At 50.1% G+C, this 20,284-nt stretch overlaps 1 protein-coding gene across 5 annotated transcripts in view; it reads right to left on the bottom strand.

The window, feature by feature from the left end:
- LOC118781354 (ankyrin repeat and SAM domain-containing protein 1A-like) overlaps positions 1–20,284 on the bottom strand; it is a 104,027-nt gene that overhangs the window by 77,359 nt on the left and 6,384 nt on the right. For 2 of the 5 annotated variants that reach the window (XM_036534347.1, XM_036534348.1), the window contains exons 2-5: positions 8,929–9,009; positions 7,844–8,000; positions 7,301–7,348; positions 5,785–5,847 (exon numbers count right to left, since the gene is read on the bottom strand). In XM_036534347.1, the coding sequence (XP_036390240.1) occupies positions 5,785–5,847; positions 7,301–7,348; positions 7,844–8,000; positions 8,929–9,009 (349 nt within the window). The remainder of the gene's footprint in view (positions 1–5,784; positions 5,848–7,300; positions 7,349–7,843; positions 8,001–8,928; positions 9,010–20,284) is intronic. The other 3 variants (XM_036534351.1, XM_036534350.1, XM_036534352.1) reach the window with 2 other exon arrangements.

The raw sequence follows: 20,284 nt of genomic DNA, 5'->3' as shown, positions 1-20,284 counted from the left end.
GGGCGGGCCATGCAGCACACATGCACAGGAAGCAAGCCTAACAGCAGCTGGGAGCACGTAGCTGTTGGGGTCGAGGCCCACCGTGCCTGTCCTTACAGCTCATGACTTCTCATTCGCTAGCCTGTATCCACTGCCTGACTACTCCAGACAGCCACAAGAGGGCAGCCCTCTGAGACTCCAGCTCTCCTGTAACGTCCCCAGCCAGTTTTTTCTTATTATTAAACAGCAATGGCACATGATGCAATGCTCTACTCTTCTATCTGAAGCCAATTTGGGCTTTAAAAAAGACCACCTGTGGGTTTTGTAAGGAGAATACACTGAAAATCAATTCCCAGAAAAAAGGTTCAAATGATTCCTGACCCCACGCCAAAACAAATTTAGATGCCCCAGATGAAAGAGATCTCATATTAATGGTCTAAATAATTGTTCACAGTGTGCAAGAAGAGGACATTTTCAGAGCAATAAATCCAACCCTGCCCATACTGCCCCAAAGCCCTCCCCTTCCCTCCCCTCAAACCTCAGGCCCTGAGTGGCACATTAGCCCCCTGCCTTTGCCGCAGCCTCTCCCTGCACCCCCGCGCTAGGAGGAGCCCTGCCCAGAGGGGCAGGCCTGCTGTGCCTCCTCGATGCCACTTTAAACTGTGGCATGGGATTTGAGGTGGGGGGGGGGGGGGGGGCAGGGACAGGTGGTGCACAAAGGCAGACGTGGCCAGGCTCCAAACGACATCAGCAGGTAACCAGCAGAGCAACCCCCCCCCACCCGCCCCCATTATCACGATGGAGGTGGAGACGCAGGGTGTCAGTTGACACTCTGAGAACAGGTCACAGCTTGAGCTGGAGTAGGAAGAGAGAGAGAGAGGGGAAAAAAAGGACCAACTGACAGAAAACAAAACGACACCTGCTTTTGGAAAAGAGGGCGGAAACCCAGGCTGGGAGGACAGGGAGAGAGGGAGAGAGAGAGAGAGATAGAGAGAAAGAGACGCAGGCTTCGAGTGAAACACACAAAAACGGGGCCACTGAGCCTCTGAATGCAGAAAACAAAAACCCCCAGAGTAAAAAGAAATCCGCCATGCCCAGGGGATCTGCACACGCTTCACGGATGTGGGGGGGGGGGGGGGGGGGGGGAGACACACAACAGCTTCCCCCCCCATCATTTGTTCCCCTCTCCCCCCAGTGTAGTAAGGTCACCTTTTCAGCGGAAGGCACCGCTGTGCCACACACAAAGGGACGCGCCACCTCACATCTGTGACACGCTGTCGACCGTTTTGTCCCCGTAACGGCGATTCCCACAAACTTTTTAAGAAACTGCAGCTTCACTCTTCACTTTGGGAGCCAATCATGTGGAAACCGCAGTTGCTCCAATCTGCCTAGCTTGCTGGTGAGTGTAAAGTTCTATTCAATCCCAAAACCCAAAAGAGTGCTATGAATAGTGAGTCTGGAGGTTCTGCTTGCGTGGTGTGGAAGTTGAGACCCTCCCTAGCCATACACAGAGGCTGACTGAAACCACACTGGCATAATTGCTCACATACTGCGTGGAACAGCAGGAAGTCCTGAACATATATAACATTATGAGCAAACGTTACCAACTGGCCCTGCTTCCTAACATCGACAGAGAAACAACTGTTTGCTATTGAAAAGGTCTGCTTGTTCCGTCTGCTGCGATCACATAAGCTTCCACTGGATTAGTCCTTTTTTTAATGTATACAAATCCATGTCTAGTAATGCTGGCGTCTGCATAATTACATGGAGGCACTACATGTCATTTCCTGGATCATTTCCTTCCCTCAGTATTTCCACCCATTTAATTTAAAGATTTTACTGGAGGGGGTGACTATAAGCAAGGCCTCATCTCAAAATGACTGTGCTGCCACTGCCAATTTTTGGGGGAACAGTGACATTTGTCACGATTCTCATGGAAACCCAGTGCGATTGAGACCACCGATCAGGTCTACAGCCTATCGCCTAAATCTATATGGCTGGAAAGTGTGCGCTAAACAGGCACTCTCCCTGTGCAGAGGCCAGGCTCTGTATCTACCCTCATCAGACAGCGGTCCTACTCTGCTCTCTGACAGGAAATGAAGCGGGTGACCCAGGGGTGGCTGACTCAGACGAGAGCTCTCCCTCCCCACGTGCGTCTGTGGATAAACACATGGCACACATGGATAAACATCTGTGAATAAGCTCCGACATCATCAGCTCTGTGCAACCACACGTGGAGCAACACCCAGCTCATTGCATATACAGACCAAGCAAGCGATCTCAATCTTTTTTTAAACTTTTTGAATTACATTCATTTACTATTTGAAAAAAACATAACCAGAGAGCCTTCAGTGAGAATTATGTAATCTACAGCTCAGAGGCCTGGAATATTTGTCTTTCTGCTGCAGTAGAAATTTCTATGTATCTGTAATAAAATAACCCAAAATTCACTGTACAGGCACTGGAATACCCCTGAGCCAGGGGGCGTGGCTAGCGAGAAGCCGCTGATGGTAACTCGGCTGATTTTAATCTGTGGTGACGAGTGACCCTCAGGCGACGGCATCTTCCCTGGCACGGCGGGCAGCGATGACGTGCCATCGCCCCCTGGGGGTGCGGGGCTGCAGCTGCCGCGGTCAGTGAGCCGCATGCGAGGCCTGTCCCCAGTGGTATGCGCAGTGACTCCCGTGCGCTCACAGTAACAGAGGCACCCCACACACGCGACCGCGGTCTGCAGGTCAGAGGCAAGACAGGAAGCCCCCGCTGGTGCCTGGTACCGAGCAGGGGTCAGACTGCGGTACTCACAGTCATAAATCGTAAACTCCTGAACGACCAGACTTGCTGAGGTGTTACTCAGCAGCGCAGACCAACAGGAAAAGGAGTCATGTCTGAGGCCACTCCCACCACTGCCCTACTCTTGTTTGTGAATCTAACAAGCAGCGGACATGTGTGTTCAGTCCCCACAGGGGAACACCACACAAGGCATGAGGGATGAAGAGAGTCAGGCCTGGGGGACATCTGATACACTCCTCCATACATGGGAACATTTAACCTTAATTCACTCCTCCATACACAGGGACATTTAACCTCAATACACTCCTCCATACGCAGGGACATTTAACCTTGATACACTCCTCCATACACAGGGACATTTAACCTTGATACACTCCTCCATGCGCAGGGACATTTAACCTCAATACACTCCTCCATACACAGGGACGTTTAACCTTGATAAACCTCTCTATACATGGAGACATTTAACGTCAACACAATCCTTGACATGCAGGGACATTTAGCCTAGCTACACGCCATCTGAACTCCTTTTTAAATACAGCCACGACCCAGTGTCAGCTGAGCACCCTAAGTGACAGCCGTGGCTTCATAAGCAGATCGTTGCGGTGAACGTAGTTTGGAAACCATGTTAAACTCACAAGCCCTGTCATACAAGGAACTCTGAGCACAAGTAACCACTTACATTTGCTCACGTCTGAGCTTTGCTGCAGGAACCACAACCAGGCCATTTTTCTTTTTTTTTTACGTTGTAGACAGCACGTAACCTATGACAACCATCAGAGATAATGGGGGAAGGTATTTATTAATAGAATTCTGCTTAAAACAGCTGGGTCTGTTCACAGCTCAGACTACAGTTCTCGCTGTGACTGATGTTCTGTTTGCCAGGTCAGACTGCAGCTACCTCAATCAGCCAGCAGAGGGCCTGTCTCACCAATACCCTATTACTGAGTGACAGACCACGAGGTTCAGGCAAACCTTTGTCTCCTCAGATCTACAACCAAAGTATTCAATGAACAAGCTGGGATTTGAGCAACAATCTCTCATTAAAGAAAACCTCACCCTAAAATATATAATGAAAAGAAAGAGGAGAAACAACAGCAGCGAAAGTGATGAGTAAGGACTCTTCCGCCTCCAAGGACTGGCAGACACCTCTAAGTAGGTCGGCTGGAAATGAGATTGGTCTGGGTGAGCCTGATCTGGCTCTCTCAGCACACGATGAAGCAGCGTTGATGCAGCGTTACGATAGCGCTGAAGCAGCGTTGCGAGAGCAGAAATTGGCGAACGTTGCCACACTGGCGCAGAGCTAGAGGGGCACTGAGGCAGCACTGGAGCAACGTTAAGGCAATGCTCTGTGGAGCTCTAGGGGAGGTTTAGTCATGTCTGCACCCCCCTTCCCGCCCACCCCCGTTTCAGACACAACGCCCCCCTCCACCCCCCGCCCCCCCCACCCCGGCTTGTCTCTCCACCACACAGCTGGGTCAGTCACATCCACCCCTCACCCAATCAGCCACAACCCCGTTACCACGGCAACCTCCCCCCCCAACCACACCACATACTACGAGCACCGGGCCAGGACACTGACAGAAACCAGGTGCTCTACGCTCTCTCCTATCCCTCTCTGAGGCCAGTGAACACAGTGTACATAGTGCGTGCAGGTTCTACAGAGCAGGTCTGAGGCCTACAACCCCCAGGTTTACTGTGTCCCAGTTGCTGAGCATCCACACTGTATCTGTGTGTAACTTATTCATAACTCTGCATCCATTATTTAGGTACACATCCAGTCATTAAACTTTTTTAACTGCTATATTTATCGAAAGCATTCCTGCAGGGACCAATCTCCTGGGAGAAGTGCACACACACCATTAAGATGAGCTTTCTCTAACACATGAATATGTATCTTTAACCAACAGACTGGGCTCTAAGTCATAGGGTTCAAATAAGAGGATTCGGTTTTGCACAGTGTCTTTGTGAGATATGGCTGTCTGTGCTTGGCTCCATAAATAATTCCTACAGGGCTTGCTCACATCCGACTGTGAGAATTTTTAAGTGTGTTTAAGCTCGCGCTGAAGATAAATGAGCAATGACAGGCCATTCTTCAGCTAAAGAAGGATTACTTCTCCAGTGGAGAGCTCTGTCCGGCACTCAAAATCATAAGGGTTCGCCTGGACCTCTTTAAACATCCCCTACACTTACTAGGCTGCTCCAATTACATGGCGTGCATGTATCTGCGCTGCAGGGAGTGATCTGAGTGGTGCAGCTCTACTGATGCTTAAGGATGTGCTACATGCAACGCTAACGGGGATCAGTCAGTAATGAGCACAGGGCTGAGGTGGGGGACGGTGTTAATGATAACCTCCACCTGCAGAGGGCTCTTCCCAGAGGATACACACTCACACACACACACACACACACACAAACACACACACACACACACACAGGCAAACACACACTCACAAGCATGAGTACACACATGCACACAAACAAAACTTGCACACACACACAGGTGCGCACACACATTCAACCACATTTGTGCAAGCAGATACACATAGAGACACAAAAACACAGACACACTCACGCACGCACGCACTCATGCACAAGCACGCACGCAGACGCGCACGCACACACGCACACACGCACACACGCACACACACACACACACACACACAGAGTCTCTCTCAGCAGTTCTGCTATCCCCACGGAAAGTGCCTGGCTTCCATGGTGACGTGACTGATGGGGGGGGTCTTGTCATCCTACAGAGCCGTGCCCATTTTTAAAGAGCCATAAGCACACAGCGGGCCCTTCATAAAAACTGCATCACACCCCTCTCCCTGTCCCACAGCACTCTGCTCTTCAGCGCCAGCGGGGAGAGAGGAGAGATTACAGCCTGCAGTGAGAGCGCGGTCAAGGCACAGGAAGCGTTAGAGGCTCAGCATCTCTGCAGCGGGGCAAACGGCAAAGGGCAAAGGTCAAAGGGGCAAAGCTTGGCACAGCGGCCTGGCAGCACCGGGTACACACCTTGGCGTTAATATATGGATCAAAGGGCCCACAGCGTTTGAACTCTTTGTGGTCTACAGAGCTCTAGGAGGAAGAGAACAGGAGGCGATGTTTGTTTCACACGGGCGATGATGAATCACACACTGGCAATGGGTGGAACACAAATGAAAAGTGAGTTAATGAACAAACAAGCGGGTGCCGATGAGCAGAGCGCTGCGGCACTGGGGGGGTTTGGGAGAAACGACGAGAAATGAAACGAGCGGCGACTCGGAGCGGCCGACACATCCCGCAGGAACAGCGCCCGATATCCAAACAGCCGAGACCTTTTTCTGCTCCAAACATTACATTATACTTTTTACCAATGTTGTAAAATTAGGTTCTTTCTGTTCCTTTTTAGGGTGGCCTGGTTGTGACTCCATCATACAGAGCGCAACCATTTCATTTCAGGTCATTTCTGACAAGCTTTTCTTGATATGGTCCAATCAGATTTCAGGCTTAACAGGAAAAGAATGAAGATGGGGGTGGCCTTAAAACCATGTAACACCATTACCACAGATGCTCTACACTATGACCAGATATTCAGCTACTGCCTTCCTTCTGTCCTCCTCACTTTCTTGTGCGGCAGCTTGTGGTTGGTAACCAGCGTTTCTGGTCCCCTCTGCCTTTCTATGTTGACTACAGATGTTACATTTTGGGTCACGCCCCTTCAGGAATGTTCATAACAAATCAGAACAGCTACAAAGATGGGAGAGACGAAACATCGTGAAGAACATGGAGCTGACTATCTGGTCAATTTATAGAATATCTGTGTCATTTCTGTGGATTTAAGGTAAAAAATACATTAGTAAAATCATTTTGTGTCACATTCCGCTTCAATCCGTCCCTAGGCTGGCGGTTGTTCCAAGCCATGACCAAAGTTAGTACAGTCACAGCACAGTGCAGATGAGTTACGAGTCCCCATCTCATTCTCCGAAACCGCCGGCACCCTCTTCTTGCAGAGGGGCGGGTGGAGGGCACATCCGATCACAGAGAATGAGGTGGGGAGCATTTTGAAGACACAAGGCCAGAGTGCTGTCAACAACTGCAGCTGCACACGAGGAGGAAGCAAAGACCCTGTCCTACCACAGGGACGTCCCTGTGACGGGGCACTGATGCTTGGCTGTGACAGGGAGGGGTGATTCGCTCTTCTCTTCCGCCTGGGCAGCGCGGCCGAAACCGAGGCACACAAAAACCAGCGTGACCAACATGCCTTGAAATGAGCCCTGCTCTTTTCCTCCGGCACCATGAATGAAGGAATGAATGAATGAATGAATAAATGAATGAATGGTTGGTTCAGGGGACAGACGTGTAAATGGATCAGAGAATGCCTTCAGCAGAGTCTGGCCTTCATTTTCAGAGTCTGCAACATGTGCCTGACAGTTTAAACACCAAAAGTAGCAGTCCTCAAAAGGAAGAGGAAGTGGTTTTTTAAGGGGGAGACAGCAGGACAAAGGTTCTCTGAAGGTCAGTTTTTAGGAGCCACCACAGAGATAAACACCTTACATATCGACTTCAGCTGGTTCCTTCTAAGAACCCGTGTCTTTGTCTGAGAGGGAAGTGAGAGAATAGTGCTTTAAAGGCTGACTGGCTTTGGCATTTTTTGTACACAATTTTTTCAAAATATTATACACAATTTTTTTAAACATTGTACATTATTAAAAGTGTACATTAAAAGTTATTAATGTTATTTTTTATTTAGATGTGCAACTCATTAATCCAACATCAAAGCTTTAAAAAAAAAACAAACAAAAAAAACATGTCTAAAGGAAATCTCCTTCAAGCTGTAGTGGGACTACATAACGATTGATACTGAAAAGGACATGACAGCAGACAGATGGTCAGGACTTCCCAATTAAATACCCTTTGATGAACAGATGACAACCTTTGATAATGATGGCTATCGGCCAAGCAGGCAAACAAAGTGCCCCTCCTTACTGGGGCTGGCTGTGTGGTCGCTTTTGTGTGTGTGTGAGTGTGTGTGTGTGTGTGTGTGTGTGTGTGTGTGTGCGCGCGAGGTGGTGGGGGGGAGCGGCAGGCAGACCTGCTCGTTGAGTTTGGGGTGGGAGGGGCCCTGGTGGATAAGCAGCCGGACGATTTGCTGATCGCCCTTCCAGGCAGCCAGGTGCAGGGGGTAGCAGCCTTTGTTGTCAGCGATGTTGGTGAGCGCCTCGTTCCTCAGCAGCGCCTCCACCACCTCGCTGCAGGAAGGGAGAGGCGGAGAGAGAGCTTTCACTCAGCACTGCAGCGTGACGCTACATTACATTACATTACCGTCATTTAGCAGACGCTCTTATCCAGCGCATCTTACAGAGGTTACAATTTTACCCATTTACACTGCTGCATATTTACTGGGACATATTTATTTAGATGTGCAACTCATTAATCCAACGTCAAAGCTTTAAAAAAACCTTGCCCAAGGATACAACAGCAGCGCTCCAACAGGGAATCGAAGCAGCAACCTTTCGGTTACAAGTCTCCTTGTCTCTCTACACTTCTCCTTACCACGAAACCACACTTAGTACCTAAGGATCCTTAGTGCCAGCTGTCACTCTGCTGTGAACCTTGACTGAGGTACCTAACCTGAAGCCATATGTTTATGTCATGATCACAGTGCATAACATGTAAGCTACGTAATTCACCCTACATTCACAAATGTGTCAACAGAGCAAATAAAAACAAAGGTACAATTGAGTGACACCGCTGTAATATACCAAGTGATTGCTTGACAAAACTTAAAATGACTCAAATTATAATATGAATAACAAAGCTTTAAATTACCCCCAAGTTGAGCCTAAAGGCTATCTAGCAAGGCTACTATGGTAGAAACAGAGGGTGAATCGCATGTTCATAAGGTGCATGTTATACACGGTGTCATGCAAAGTAGATTCATGGGAGTACATTTATGGGACAGAGGCAAGACTGATTGCTGTGCAATACCATGGGGTCGGCTGTACTTCCATCACTATGTCTATTCTAAGGTTAATAAGCGGAAGCTGAAGAGGAAAAACACAACAGGAGAAGGGAGGGCTCACAGCTTAAATTATAGGCGCAGAACATAAACAGAGCAACTGCTGTGTCGGCAGCCGCTGCTCAGCCACGCCCCATGGCAGAGGAGACCACACCCACCTGTGTCCGTTGAGAGCAGCGTGGTGGAGAGGTGTGTATCCAGTGCTGTCCACGCAGTTCACATTGGGGCCCCTCCAGATACTGCCGAGACAGGGAACAGGGTTACACACATGAGTGTGCACGCACGCACACACACACACACACACACACACACACGCACACACACACACATACACACACGCACACACGCACAGGCGCGCAGACACACAAACTGAACAGAGACACACACAAGTGCACGCGCACACACACACACACACACACACACAAATCCCCAGATAAGCTCTATTGCTGAAATTCAAAGGAACACCTGGCAACTCCTCAGCCTGGGAACCAGGACCAAGTCTGTTCACACTTATCCCGTGCCAGAGCTGGGCCCGAGATATCGACCGCTCACAGCTCACGGCCCCTCAGATCTGCTGCCCACAATGCTGTTCACCCCCACCATGTCCCCCACCCCCACCACTGAGTCAACAGGAAGTCGGGCTCCAACTCTGGGCCGTGGCTGCGCGTCAGTGACGGCCAGCTTCGCTTCTCCTTTCTAATTCTGCACGCTCAGTCGCACAGAAAGGCCCGGCGTAACCCGGCCCTCTCCGCAGGTCTCACCCTTCAGGCGGCCTCGCGGCCGTGTTTACACAGCGCCTGCCTGCGTCCGCCTGCGCGCTCGAGGAAGGGGCTGCTGCTCGTTGTTAGCTCTAGCTTCTGTGAAAGGAGTCAGCAGATTCCATCCTGGTCTCTCCCCAGCCCTCATTAAAGTTACACACTCCTCCCCGCATAACAAACACCATCAGTTACATTTAGAGATTTTCTCCCTGAATTAATTAAAATGAATAAGTAATATTCTTATCTTGGATATGTCTTACTCAATAGTCTACATATTCATTTTTGCACAACAAATCCATACCTTCCACAATGTTTCTCAGTTTAAAGGGCTCCAGATTGCTCCTGGTCATAAAAAGATTATTTATTTGCTGAACGAATTTCCTTATCCTGGCCGATGCAGATAAGCTTATATTTTAACTTATTATTCGTTTGTACAGCAGGACATTTACTGAAACTAAACCTTGAACTTTATGGACATAAGCCCAGGTACTCAGCTGCTACAGCTGATCATAATGTGATATCTTGTAATGAGAAACTGAGAAGCTCTTGCGGGGAGCGTGGAGTATTGAGAGGGGGCGGGACTGGCCTGAAGGGGGTGCTCCCTGCTAGATTCTCCTTATGGGGGTGTGAGCCATAGGAAAGGAATGAGGAAACAGGAAGCCGTGCCAGGTACACAGGAGGGGTCAGGTGCAGCTCACACACACGCAGGCACACACACTGAAGGAGGCAGGGCGTGTGCTACACTGGGAGAACCTCGTCCAATGCGGACAGGGCTGACACACACACACACACACACACACACTCTCACACACACCCAAACGTATCCTGGCAGCCCCACTGAAGTGAAGCACGAGCATGCTGTGAAAGCAACTAAATTATTTGACACTGAAATGAATTTGCAATTGACATTCAAAAAGAACATTTCAGAGGCTGAAATATTAGGCATGGTGGTGTTAGCCAAGTTCTACTGTAATTTACAAATACAATCCTTCACCCGCCGATGCTGTTAACACCCATCAATTAGGTATATTTACACCAAAGGAGCCGCGGGAGTAACGGTGGCCTGGAGAATGTGCAATCATTCATTAAATAAGCAGATCTACAGAGAGTGACGTAATGCAGCATCAGAAAGGATGTGTCAGAGATCACATGACACTGCAGGGTCACATGATCGACACATATTCATACTGCACAAACCAACCCACACAGGAGAGTCAAATCTGCCGTGGTTCTGCCTGTGATTTCACCTAGGCTGACACATTTAATCTCAAAAACGTCTCCTGACCACTCTGTGACGGCGCCATTGCCACGGAGACTCCCTGCAGAGTGGGGTGCCCCACCGCCCCCTCCCCTGGCAGAGTGCGTGGCAGGACACCCCGCTTTTAACTGTCGCGTGCCGGCATTGCTTTGACGAGCGCCTCACTTTTGTTCTGTAATGACTGTTTTTCCCCCTCTAAAAATACTTTGCCGGTAATTGGCTTTCCGAGCGCTGTGCAATTAGGTAGTAGGAACCGTCTCATTAAATAAGGGTCTCTTTGTTTCAGCCCTGTGTGGCGGGCTAGGCTAGAGCAGGACTGAACAGCATTGGCAACCTCCCCGCCCCCCCCGGACCTCGGGCCGCTGTGACTGGGTCAGAACATCAGAGTGGGCGTGTCAGGGGGGCTTTGCCCCTCCCCCTCCCCACTATGCTCTCTGCCACTGGCACAGTATCATGCCTGCAGCACACAGCCCCTGTAAAACACAGTGGGGCAACCAGTGACCTGAGACGACATTAAAAGCAGGGGGGAAAAAAAGACAAACAAAAAAAAACAAACACAAGACCCTCTTGAGCATTAAACGGATGGGTTGGGTACATGTGTGAACATGCATGTGTGAATATGCTCACTTGTAAGTCGCTTTGGATAAAAGCGTCTGCCAAATGAACAAATGTAAATGTAAATAAACGCAATGTCTTTGTTTGCCATAGCAGAACAAATCACAACGCCCCACCCACCAAAGAACAGCGAATGAAAAAGTTAAAAATAAACAATCCGCTAGTCCCGTCTCTTATAAAATGCCCTGAAAAGCAGATCCAACAGAAGCCAGGGTGACATCAAAACGGAGCGCCCGGGGGACAGGATGGAAAGGGGACGCCTGGCATTTGTAATTCCCTCTCCCAGTGCCACCTCATGCTCCGGCCCTGTGGCCAGACCCCCCGCTGGCTGGCGAGGGCAGGAGTCACCCGCGCCTGCCAACCCGCTTCCCCCCCGTCACGAGGGCCTCGGACCCGAACGGACAGAGGGACGGCCCTATAGAGAGAGTGTGCTCAAAACCCTGAGCGCGGAACACGCCATCGGGGAAGGGGGGAGTGATGCGCCCTGGGAACCGGCTCCCCCGTTCAGCTCGGAGAGCCGGAGCTAATCCTTAATTTCCCTGAAGGGATATCGGTTTGATGAGGCCGGGGTCTGAGAGAGGTTTTGGAGTGGTAATTTGGTGCACACAAAGCCAGGGAGAGAGGGAGAGGAGCGTTTCCGAAATCTAATTCCCTCCCCTCATTCTGTGTCACGAGGGACACGGGCCTGTTCTGACTGTATGCAGACAGCTGGAAACAACCCCTCTTCACATCACCCTCTCGGATTATCTGTGCCCGTCGCCATCACATTCTTTCTGAGATGCTCACTCATCGATTTTCTGTTTTACATTCTCTCCATCATTCTCATTCTCTCTCTCTTTCTCTTGCTCTTGTTGTCTCTCTCTCAGCAGCTCCTCCCCTGAGGCCTGCACTCTGAGAGAGAACGGCCTGCTCTCAGTGGCGGTTGCACTGGTGTGACCTTCCCGCAGAGACCACCAATCAACTGCAGCAGCTGGCCTCACCTGCAGCAGCTGCTCTCCCGGCCACGCCCTGCAGCCCTGATTCCCAGACTGCAAGAGCTTTCATAAAGCCTCTTTTTTACACACTGCTACCTTTAACAACCGGCACAGCCTGTGAGACTGAAGCATTTCCCAGCCACCATCTCTCCTCACTACCTCACCATACTGTAACTCCACCTGCAGTTAATCCGATGGTGATGAATCAGACAACAAGTGCTTTCAGGCCGCGGATCCTTTGGATTACCGTGTTCCGTCCGCTGCAGTTTTCCTCTCAGCGAAAAGGAAACCAGGTGAGCCCGGGTCTCGCTCATGTGTCGAATTAACAGATTTGTCCGGGATCCAATTAGCACGCCGACAACACATGGAGGGATAAGCCGTGGCCCGGGGCAGGATGCCCTGCGGTAGTTGGCACGCGCCGGGGCACCGCCAGGGCAATCTGGCTTCTCCGAGCGCGCAGCCACAACGAGCTGAGACCAGATGCTCCACGGTCAAACGATTGCAAGGCCTTACCGTCGAACCCGCGGCCACCTCGGCGTTCTACAAGCTCACCTCTAATTACCTGCCAACGCCCTGCCCCATTGCAGATCACGAGACTGTTTAACTACCCTGGGTGAAAAGGGTGAAAGCTGCCTGCGATGGTGTGGATTAGAGCAGACAGGTGTGAAACTGCTAGGACTGGCTGCCAGACTGCTACAGTGGCAAACGGTGAATCAGTCCGGCCAACTGTGGTATGGTTCTGCCTGGTTAAATAAAAAAAAAAAAAACTATTTCTAAACTATTTTGAGAGGCTGCAAATCTGTAGGTACAAAACAAACCCTGCATCAGTCTGCCAGAGAACACGACATTGCCCCATGCGAGTCTGTAAACAAAGAGCGACGTGCTGACTGACATGCCGAAGAATGTGTACTTTTACAGCCGTCTACACTCTCAGGACTGGCCCGTCACCGATAATCAGCAACAATACGACTGGCTGCAGCCTGTGACAAAGAACCAGGGCTGTCTATAGCAAATAGGCTGAGTTTCACATCAGTAGCTGGACCCAAAAAACACACTGCATGCTCCCTTGAGGCTGTCTATGGAAATCTATGGTTCAGTGTGAAAAGAGAGTAGGAGAGAGTTTGTTACAAAGAAAGTAAGCAGGCCTTACCGCGGCACCTCTGTTGACAATGACTAGGCTGAGGGTCCAATACCCTTCTCTTTGAATGGCACCGGCATCCTCTCTGTACAGGGCTTGGCATTATACAGATGGCCCGAGGTTATGAACCTGTTACGGCCCAGTGGAGAACCCCGTCTAGGGGAGGCATGTGCACCAAGCTGTTTCATGCCACAAAAATGTGGATAAGCCCGTACGCTGTGAAAACCCTGGCTCGAGCTCAGCTTCTGCAATAAAGCCGGCGTTCGGAGTCAAGAGCGCACGACACAGAAACGCCGATAAAGTCACGCAGCTCCGTGCTGAAAGCGCTCAGCGAAAGTCCGCCTTTCTCAGGAACTGCGTCCTGACAACAGGGGTCACCCTCACAGGCCCTGATAATGGAGCACGCTGACAGGCACAGAGATGCTGCAGCACGATGGTAATGCACTTTCTCAGGCCAGACAGGGGGACAAGATGGAGGGAAAAGGAAACAGGTAAAAAACAGAACAAAGAAAGCCTAAAAGCCTAAAAAGCTTTTCACTCAGGCCACATGTTATGATAGCCTGGATTTTTAAGGTAGATACTACTACCCCAACAACCTGCTATTGATAAGCAATCCAGAGCTGTCTCTCGTCACTTCCAGTGGCCTAGTATTTGCATTTTTTGGAGTAGCGCCGTGACGTTTATCTAGTTCAGTGGCCACGGGGACTTTACCTTCAGCTTGAAGCAATCCATCAATGCCTGAGCCATGGCAGCGGAAAACTTTTTCTTTCCTCTATTAATAAGCTTTTTCAATATCCTTTGTCGCCGCGGAGTCAGCGCTCCAAGCTGTCGGGAGCGCCGCGCCCAATTCCCCGCACCGTGCGCGACCCAGTTCTCCCTGCCTGGAAATAGCTGCCGTGCTTTCATGTGTTCTAGTTAGGCTGGCGCTCGATGGCAGCGGACACAGCGGCTCGGTTTAGGAGCGCTCCTCTGGTCCCTCACAAGGACGCTCCATTTTCAGGCCACGCTACAGTCGGCCGGTCAGGGGAGAAAAAAAAATATACAGCATGCCTGTGGTTTTGTCATCCCCGAAACCCTTTCAGGGCTCACTTAGGCGCTTCAACACCAGATGACAAATTAGTCATGGCGCTCCACAGTTGGCCACAGTTACGACAGACGCTTGAAGAGAGCTGCGGTTGCGGACACCAGCTCTGCTGGGGAATGACTTAAAATGTCAGGGGACCGCAGCTATAGCAGTGACTGATAGAGTAACTGTCAGCTGACCCCACACGGGGACAAGCAGAAGCTTTCTCCTGTCTCCCTGTGACACGCAGTCAGTGCGCACTCTGTCCTAGTAAGCCGTGTGACAGCGTTCTCCTCAGAATCTCTCGCCGACTACGAATCAGGAAGGGGGATCAGCAGATCGGCTGGGCCGGAGGCGGGAGGCTGTGACCGTTGACAGCTGCTGGGCCCGTGGGCTGGAGACAGGTCGCGAAATCAAAAGTGCCAGGGCGGCTGCTACCTGAGAGCCGCCCGCATCCTCCCACGCCTTGGGCCGACCGCGGCAGGAAACCGGGGGGTGTCGCGTTCGCATGCCACGCCTCCTTCCCGTCCCCACAGCTTGAGGTGTCAACCGCGGTCGCCACATCAATCGGCTGCCGACGGTGGAGGCTGCCGCCCTCGAGACCGACCGGGACGGCAGCCTCGGGGTGAGGGATGGGGATGGTGCATTGAGCTCTGCAGCTCAGGCTGCAGGCTGGAAGGGCAGGCAGGCCTTATCTCTGCCGCTCATGCGGTGACAGCAGGATGCAGCGAGAAAGCCGACTCACATTCTAAAAATAACACCATTTCTCGACACGTCGAAGAATTACCATCTCGCTGGAAATGTGATACAGTTACAGCAAATGCAGACATAAAAGGAACAGAAATAAAATACGTGAAAAGGGAAATAAAAAGAACATTGAGCATCTGTTTGAAAAGTAGTACGTTCAAGGAAAACACGGGAGTTCCAAAAAAGGGGTGAAGACCACTGAGCTTGCAGAAACAGGGACAGAAAAAGTACCGCAGCGTGGTTAATAGTGCTGATACTACACAGGGCAATTCCCTTTCTCGGGCTCCAAGTCAAACATGCTGGAAGTGCGTATAAGTGCACTCCTGGGGTGAGCTGTGCCAGGACCCAGGCGGATCCTGCAGGTGGGCGAGGCAGTGCTGAGCAAACCAGGGAGGGAACACCACAGTCCCACATGGAACAGACTGGGGAACATTTAACTGCCATACACATACATACACAGGAGCACAGGGGTACACACAACTGTCACACATATACATACACAGGAGCACAGGGGTACACACAACTGACACACATATACATACACAGGAGCACAGGGGTACACACAACTGACACACATATACATACACAGGAGCACAGGGGTACACACAACTGACACACATATACATACACAGGAGCACAGGGGTACACACAACTGACACACATATACATACACAGGAGCACAGGGGTACACACAACTGTCACACATATACATACACAGGAGCACAGGGGTACACACAACTGACACACATATACATACACAGGAGCACAGGGGTACACACAACTGACACACATATACATACACAGGAGCACAGGGGTACACACAACTGACACACATATACATACACAGGAGCACAGGGGTACACACAACTGACACACATATACATACACAGGAGCACAGGGGTACACACAACTGACACACATATACATACACAGGAGCACAGGGGTACACACAACTGACACACATATACATACACAGGAGCACAGGGGTACACACAACTGACACACATATACATACACAGGAGCACAGGGGTACACACAACTGACACACATATACATACACAGGAGCACAGGGGTACACACAACTGACACACATATACATACACAGGAGCACAGGGGTACACACAACTGTCACACATACACATACACACGAGCACAGAGGTACACACAACTGTCACACATATACATACACACGAGCACAAAGGTACACACAAATGTCACACATATACATACACACAAGCACAGGGGGACACGCAACTGTCACGCATATACATACACAGGAGCTCAAGGGTACACACAACTGTCACACATATACATACACACAAGCACAGGGGGACACGCAACTGTCACACATATACATACACAGGAGCACAAAGGTACACATAACTGCATACATATGCAGACATACTGATATGTGTACACACACGCGTGCACAGGCATAAAAGAGACATACATTAACACACAGACATGTGGGCATACACACACACATGCAAGCTCATACACACATGCATACACACCCAGATGCACACATATGCACATACCTGCATGCACACATGCACACAAACATGCTAGCATGCACACATGTTCAAGCATACAGACACGCATGAACACACAGAGCCACACATTCATCAGCTGCCTCCACGTCTATAACAAAACCCCATTTGTTATCCGCTGTTCCAGGACACTTCCGGAACGAGCGTGGAGCTCTTCAAAGGAGAGTTCAAAAAGGGTCACGCAAACAGACGTCAGTGGGAACTTGGGAGGAGCCGGCTTGTTTTTCTACCGAAACACTGACTTGCTGATAGAGAAATGAACTACCCATTTTGTTTCTTAATAGTGACCACAGTGGGAGACTAAAATTAACTCTAGTCCCGTATTCAGACTGCAAGAAGTCTTATTAGGAACTAATGTGTTGTGGTTTTCCTGCCAAAATGAGTTTCTGTTTCAGCCTGTTATTTTTTTCCGCCCGAACAAAAAAAAAACACCCCGTGGCAGAACACTGGGCCTAGTCACAGACTGAGCAGTCTCCAGCGCGGTCTGCAATCGGTCAGGAGCTGGGTCATCCCTGCTCACAGCCGCGATACACACTCTGACCTTCACATGACCCTTCGGCGCAAAACCAAAGCAAGCTCAGAGGCTCTGTGTCTGTGTGGACACTCAGTTTGGTTATCGTTTATCTTTATTTGCATAGTAGACACTCTTATCAGGGCCACAGAGTTTACAACAGTGATACCCATTTATAGGGCGGGACATTTATCTCAGCTCTTCAGGGTGAGTTCCCCCACTGAAGGTTACAATGAGAATTGAACCCGCAACCTTCCAGGCTGCAACTTAAACCCAGTTCACAACAATATGCTGCTTCAGCGGAGTTTATAGAGGAGGAAACAAAATTCACACCGATGACAGAAACGTGAGGAGCAGCAGCAGTGAGCCAAAAGGCATAATTTAACAGCTTTTTTTAAAGGTGATAACAGCATTATTGCCATCAACAAATGCAAGTGCTACCACTAGACGCCTAAAAAAAAATCACCTCAGCATGTGTATGGGAGTGTGTGGTGGAGATCCTCCATGCCTCACCACTTTGGGATCTATCGAATGAGGAATGGACTGCCTCTGCAATATGTGACACCGGGACCTCAGCCCACTGACATCCACAGGACAAACACGTTGGCTATTAAGCGCTGACGGCCGTTCTTTAGGACTGACAGACCTGAGCCACAGGTGAACCTTTAAATTCAGTTCAAAGGGCTTTGGCGCAGAGCCGGAAGATTCCTCAGCACCAAAGGTAACATATATGTCCCTTACAGAAGAAGTGACACAAACTCAGCCAGCTTGAGAGACAAATGCTGCCTAAAACCCGGGGGATCGAGACAGCGAGTACTCAGACATTCTGGGCGCTTACACACATGACACAGGCGAGGTTCATTCCTTTAAGTTTAGGTTTAACGTTCCGTGTACCTCCAGTTTCTCCTTCCTGTTGTCTGCAAGGTGACAGAACGCCCCGTCCAGCAGCAATGGCTGGCAGCTGCCTGGCACCGCGCACCAACGCCACAAAGCCAAGCCTGTTTCGCATCTCCTCTGCCTCCACCGAAAGCACACACACACTTGAGCGATTACTCATGCCTGCCTTGGTTCTGACCCTGCTCCCCGCGCACACTCGGCTGCTCAGTCTGGATAAGGCATGCAGACTGAGAATGATCACGGCTCTGCTTAAAGCTCTCTGTCTACTGCCATGCACTGCTCATTAGCTGTGCTGTCCGCTGAGATGGACTTGGCCATGTATAATTTGATTATAAGATTTGTTTGCTTCTGCCATTATTTGCACCAAGGGAGAAATACAATCAAAGAGACAAAGCACCTAATTATAGAGCGCCTGCCTGGGGTCTCAGCCAACAGTTCACTGGATTCACTGGATCACTGGATTGAGAGTTGTTAATGGATGAGAAAATACACCAACAAGCACATAGACATACAGACATAGACACAGACACCAACACACACAAACACATGATTAAAGTGTGATCGGTGACCAATCTGCTGTCTGTGCTGTCAGGGACACTGGCCTGCTGCTGAAGGTCACCCCCCCCCCTTTTTGTGACATCATCATATGGCACAAGAGGAAGTTTAATCCAGTCATCCAAAGTTTGACACCACAGACATTTTTTGACCAGACATTCAGCACATACTTCACATGGGAAGTTCTGTCGCTGTCATTCCTGAAACAAAGTGCCCTCATCTCCTGGCTGATAATGAGCATTCTTGAAGGGGTGTGGTTTTCAGCAGAACATCCACAGTCAGCACCAGAGCAGGGACAGGGGGAATGCAGGTGCCGAATGTGTGGCCATTGACACTGGGGAAGCAGTGACTGGAGAGGCATCTCTACAGCAGCAGCCAGCCCTCAGAGTCTCATTACTTCTGCCCTTAGAAATGACACAAGCCGCGACCGCCGACTGTGCTACTGGCCGATCCCCTGGCGTTTTCAGCAGTGATGAGAGTATTAGCAGTGACTCGCTACTTTGTAGCGTTTGCAACCGCTTTATGGCTACCCAGTATTTCCACCCATACATCACTAATTTTAAGGGCCAATATAACAGTGACTAACAGACCAGGGCTTTTTTTAATGTTGCTGTCCAGGTCCAAGGTGTAGCTAAAATGGCCCTTTTTACAGTTTCTGCAAGTAATGAGCTGACAGAGGGCGACACTTTAACTACTGCCGTCAGTGACGTTTCTGCAATCGCTGTTCAATATTTTAAAAGGCGCCGCATCCGTAGCCATAACAAGGCCGCTTAATGTTCCCGCGACAGGCAAGAGAGCCGTCAGCACAGGCTGTAAAAGCGAGCACAGTAACTGGCGCTTCGGGGGTAATAATGCAATCGATCTTCTCTGTCCCGCTTAATGATGTCTGCAAGTAGAAAAAACGTCTGCCAAAACCAATACGCGACTATGGACATGAAAATAATGCAAGGCTGTATTGCGACAGCTGCGGTCTTTCGAATTGCAACCATGCGACCGCAAGCAAAACGGGACAGGGAAAAAAAAGTGCAAGAATACCTTAAAAAGGCCGGCCATTCACAGAGCATTACTCTGGCAATGCAGTGCTCCACTTAAGCCTGCCATACCCATAGTGGTGGCCTCCGTTCCCCAAGGCATTGTGGGACATGGAAATAGCCTCTTATGCTGTGTTATGACGTGGGTTGCACAGGCAGACACTGTGACGAGCACATCTCATGTTCAAGAGCAGCCGTGCTGGAACCAAAATGCTGACCCGCACAGAGGTGGCTCCACACTCTACAACCAGACCCTAAAACCTCACCTCCTCCATTCCCAGTGATTAGTGTTGTCCCAGGACAGCGATCCGCCCGCCTGCTACTCCAATAGATTACCGCCAGAAAAAATAAACCGGCCCGCCCTGAAGTCTGCAGCTTTTGCTGGCTTTTGAGGAATGCTGACAGCATAGGAAGCAC

Source organism: Megalops cyprinoides, chromosome 7 (assembly GCF_013368585.1).
Source record: "Megalops cyprinoides isolate fMegCyp1 chromosome 7, fMegCyp1.pri, whole genome shotgun sequence".
Classification (NCBI taxonomy): Eukaryota; Metazoa; Chordata; class Actinopteri; order Elopiformes; family Megalopidae; genus Megalops; species Megalops cyprinoides.
Note: the sequence above shows the minus strand (reverse complement) of the source record. Positions and strands in the feature narration are given on the sequence as shown.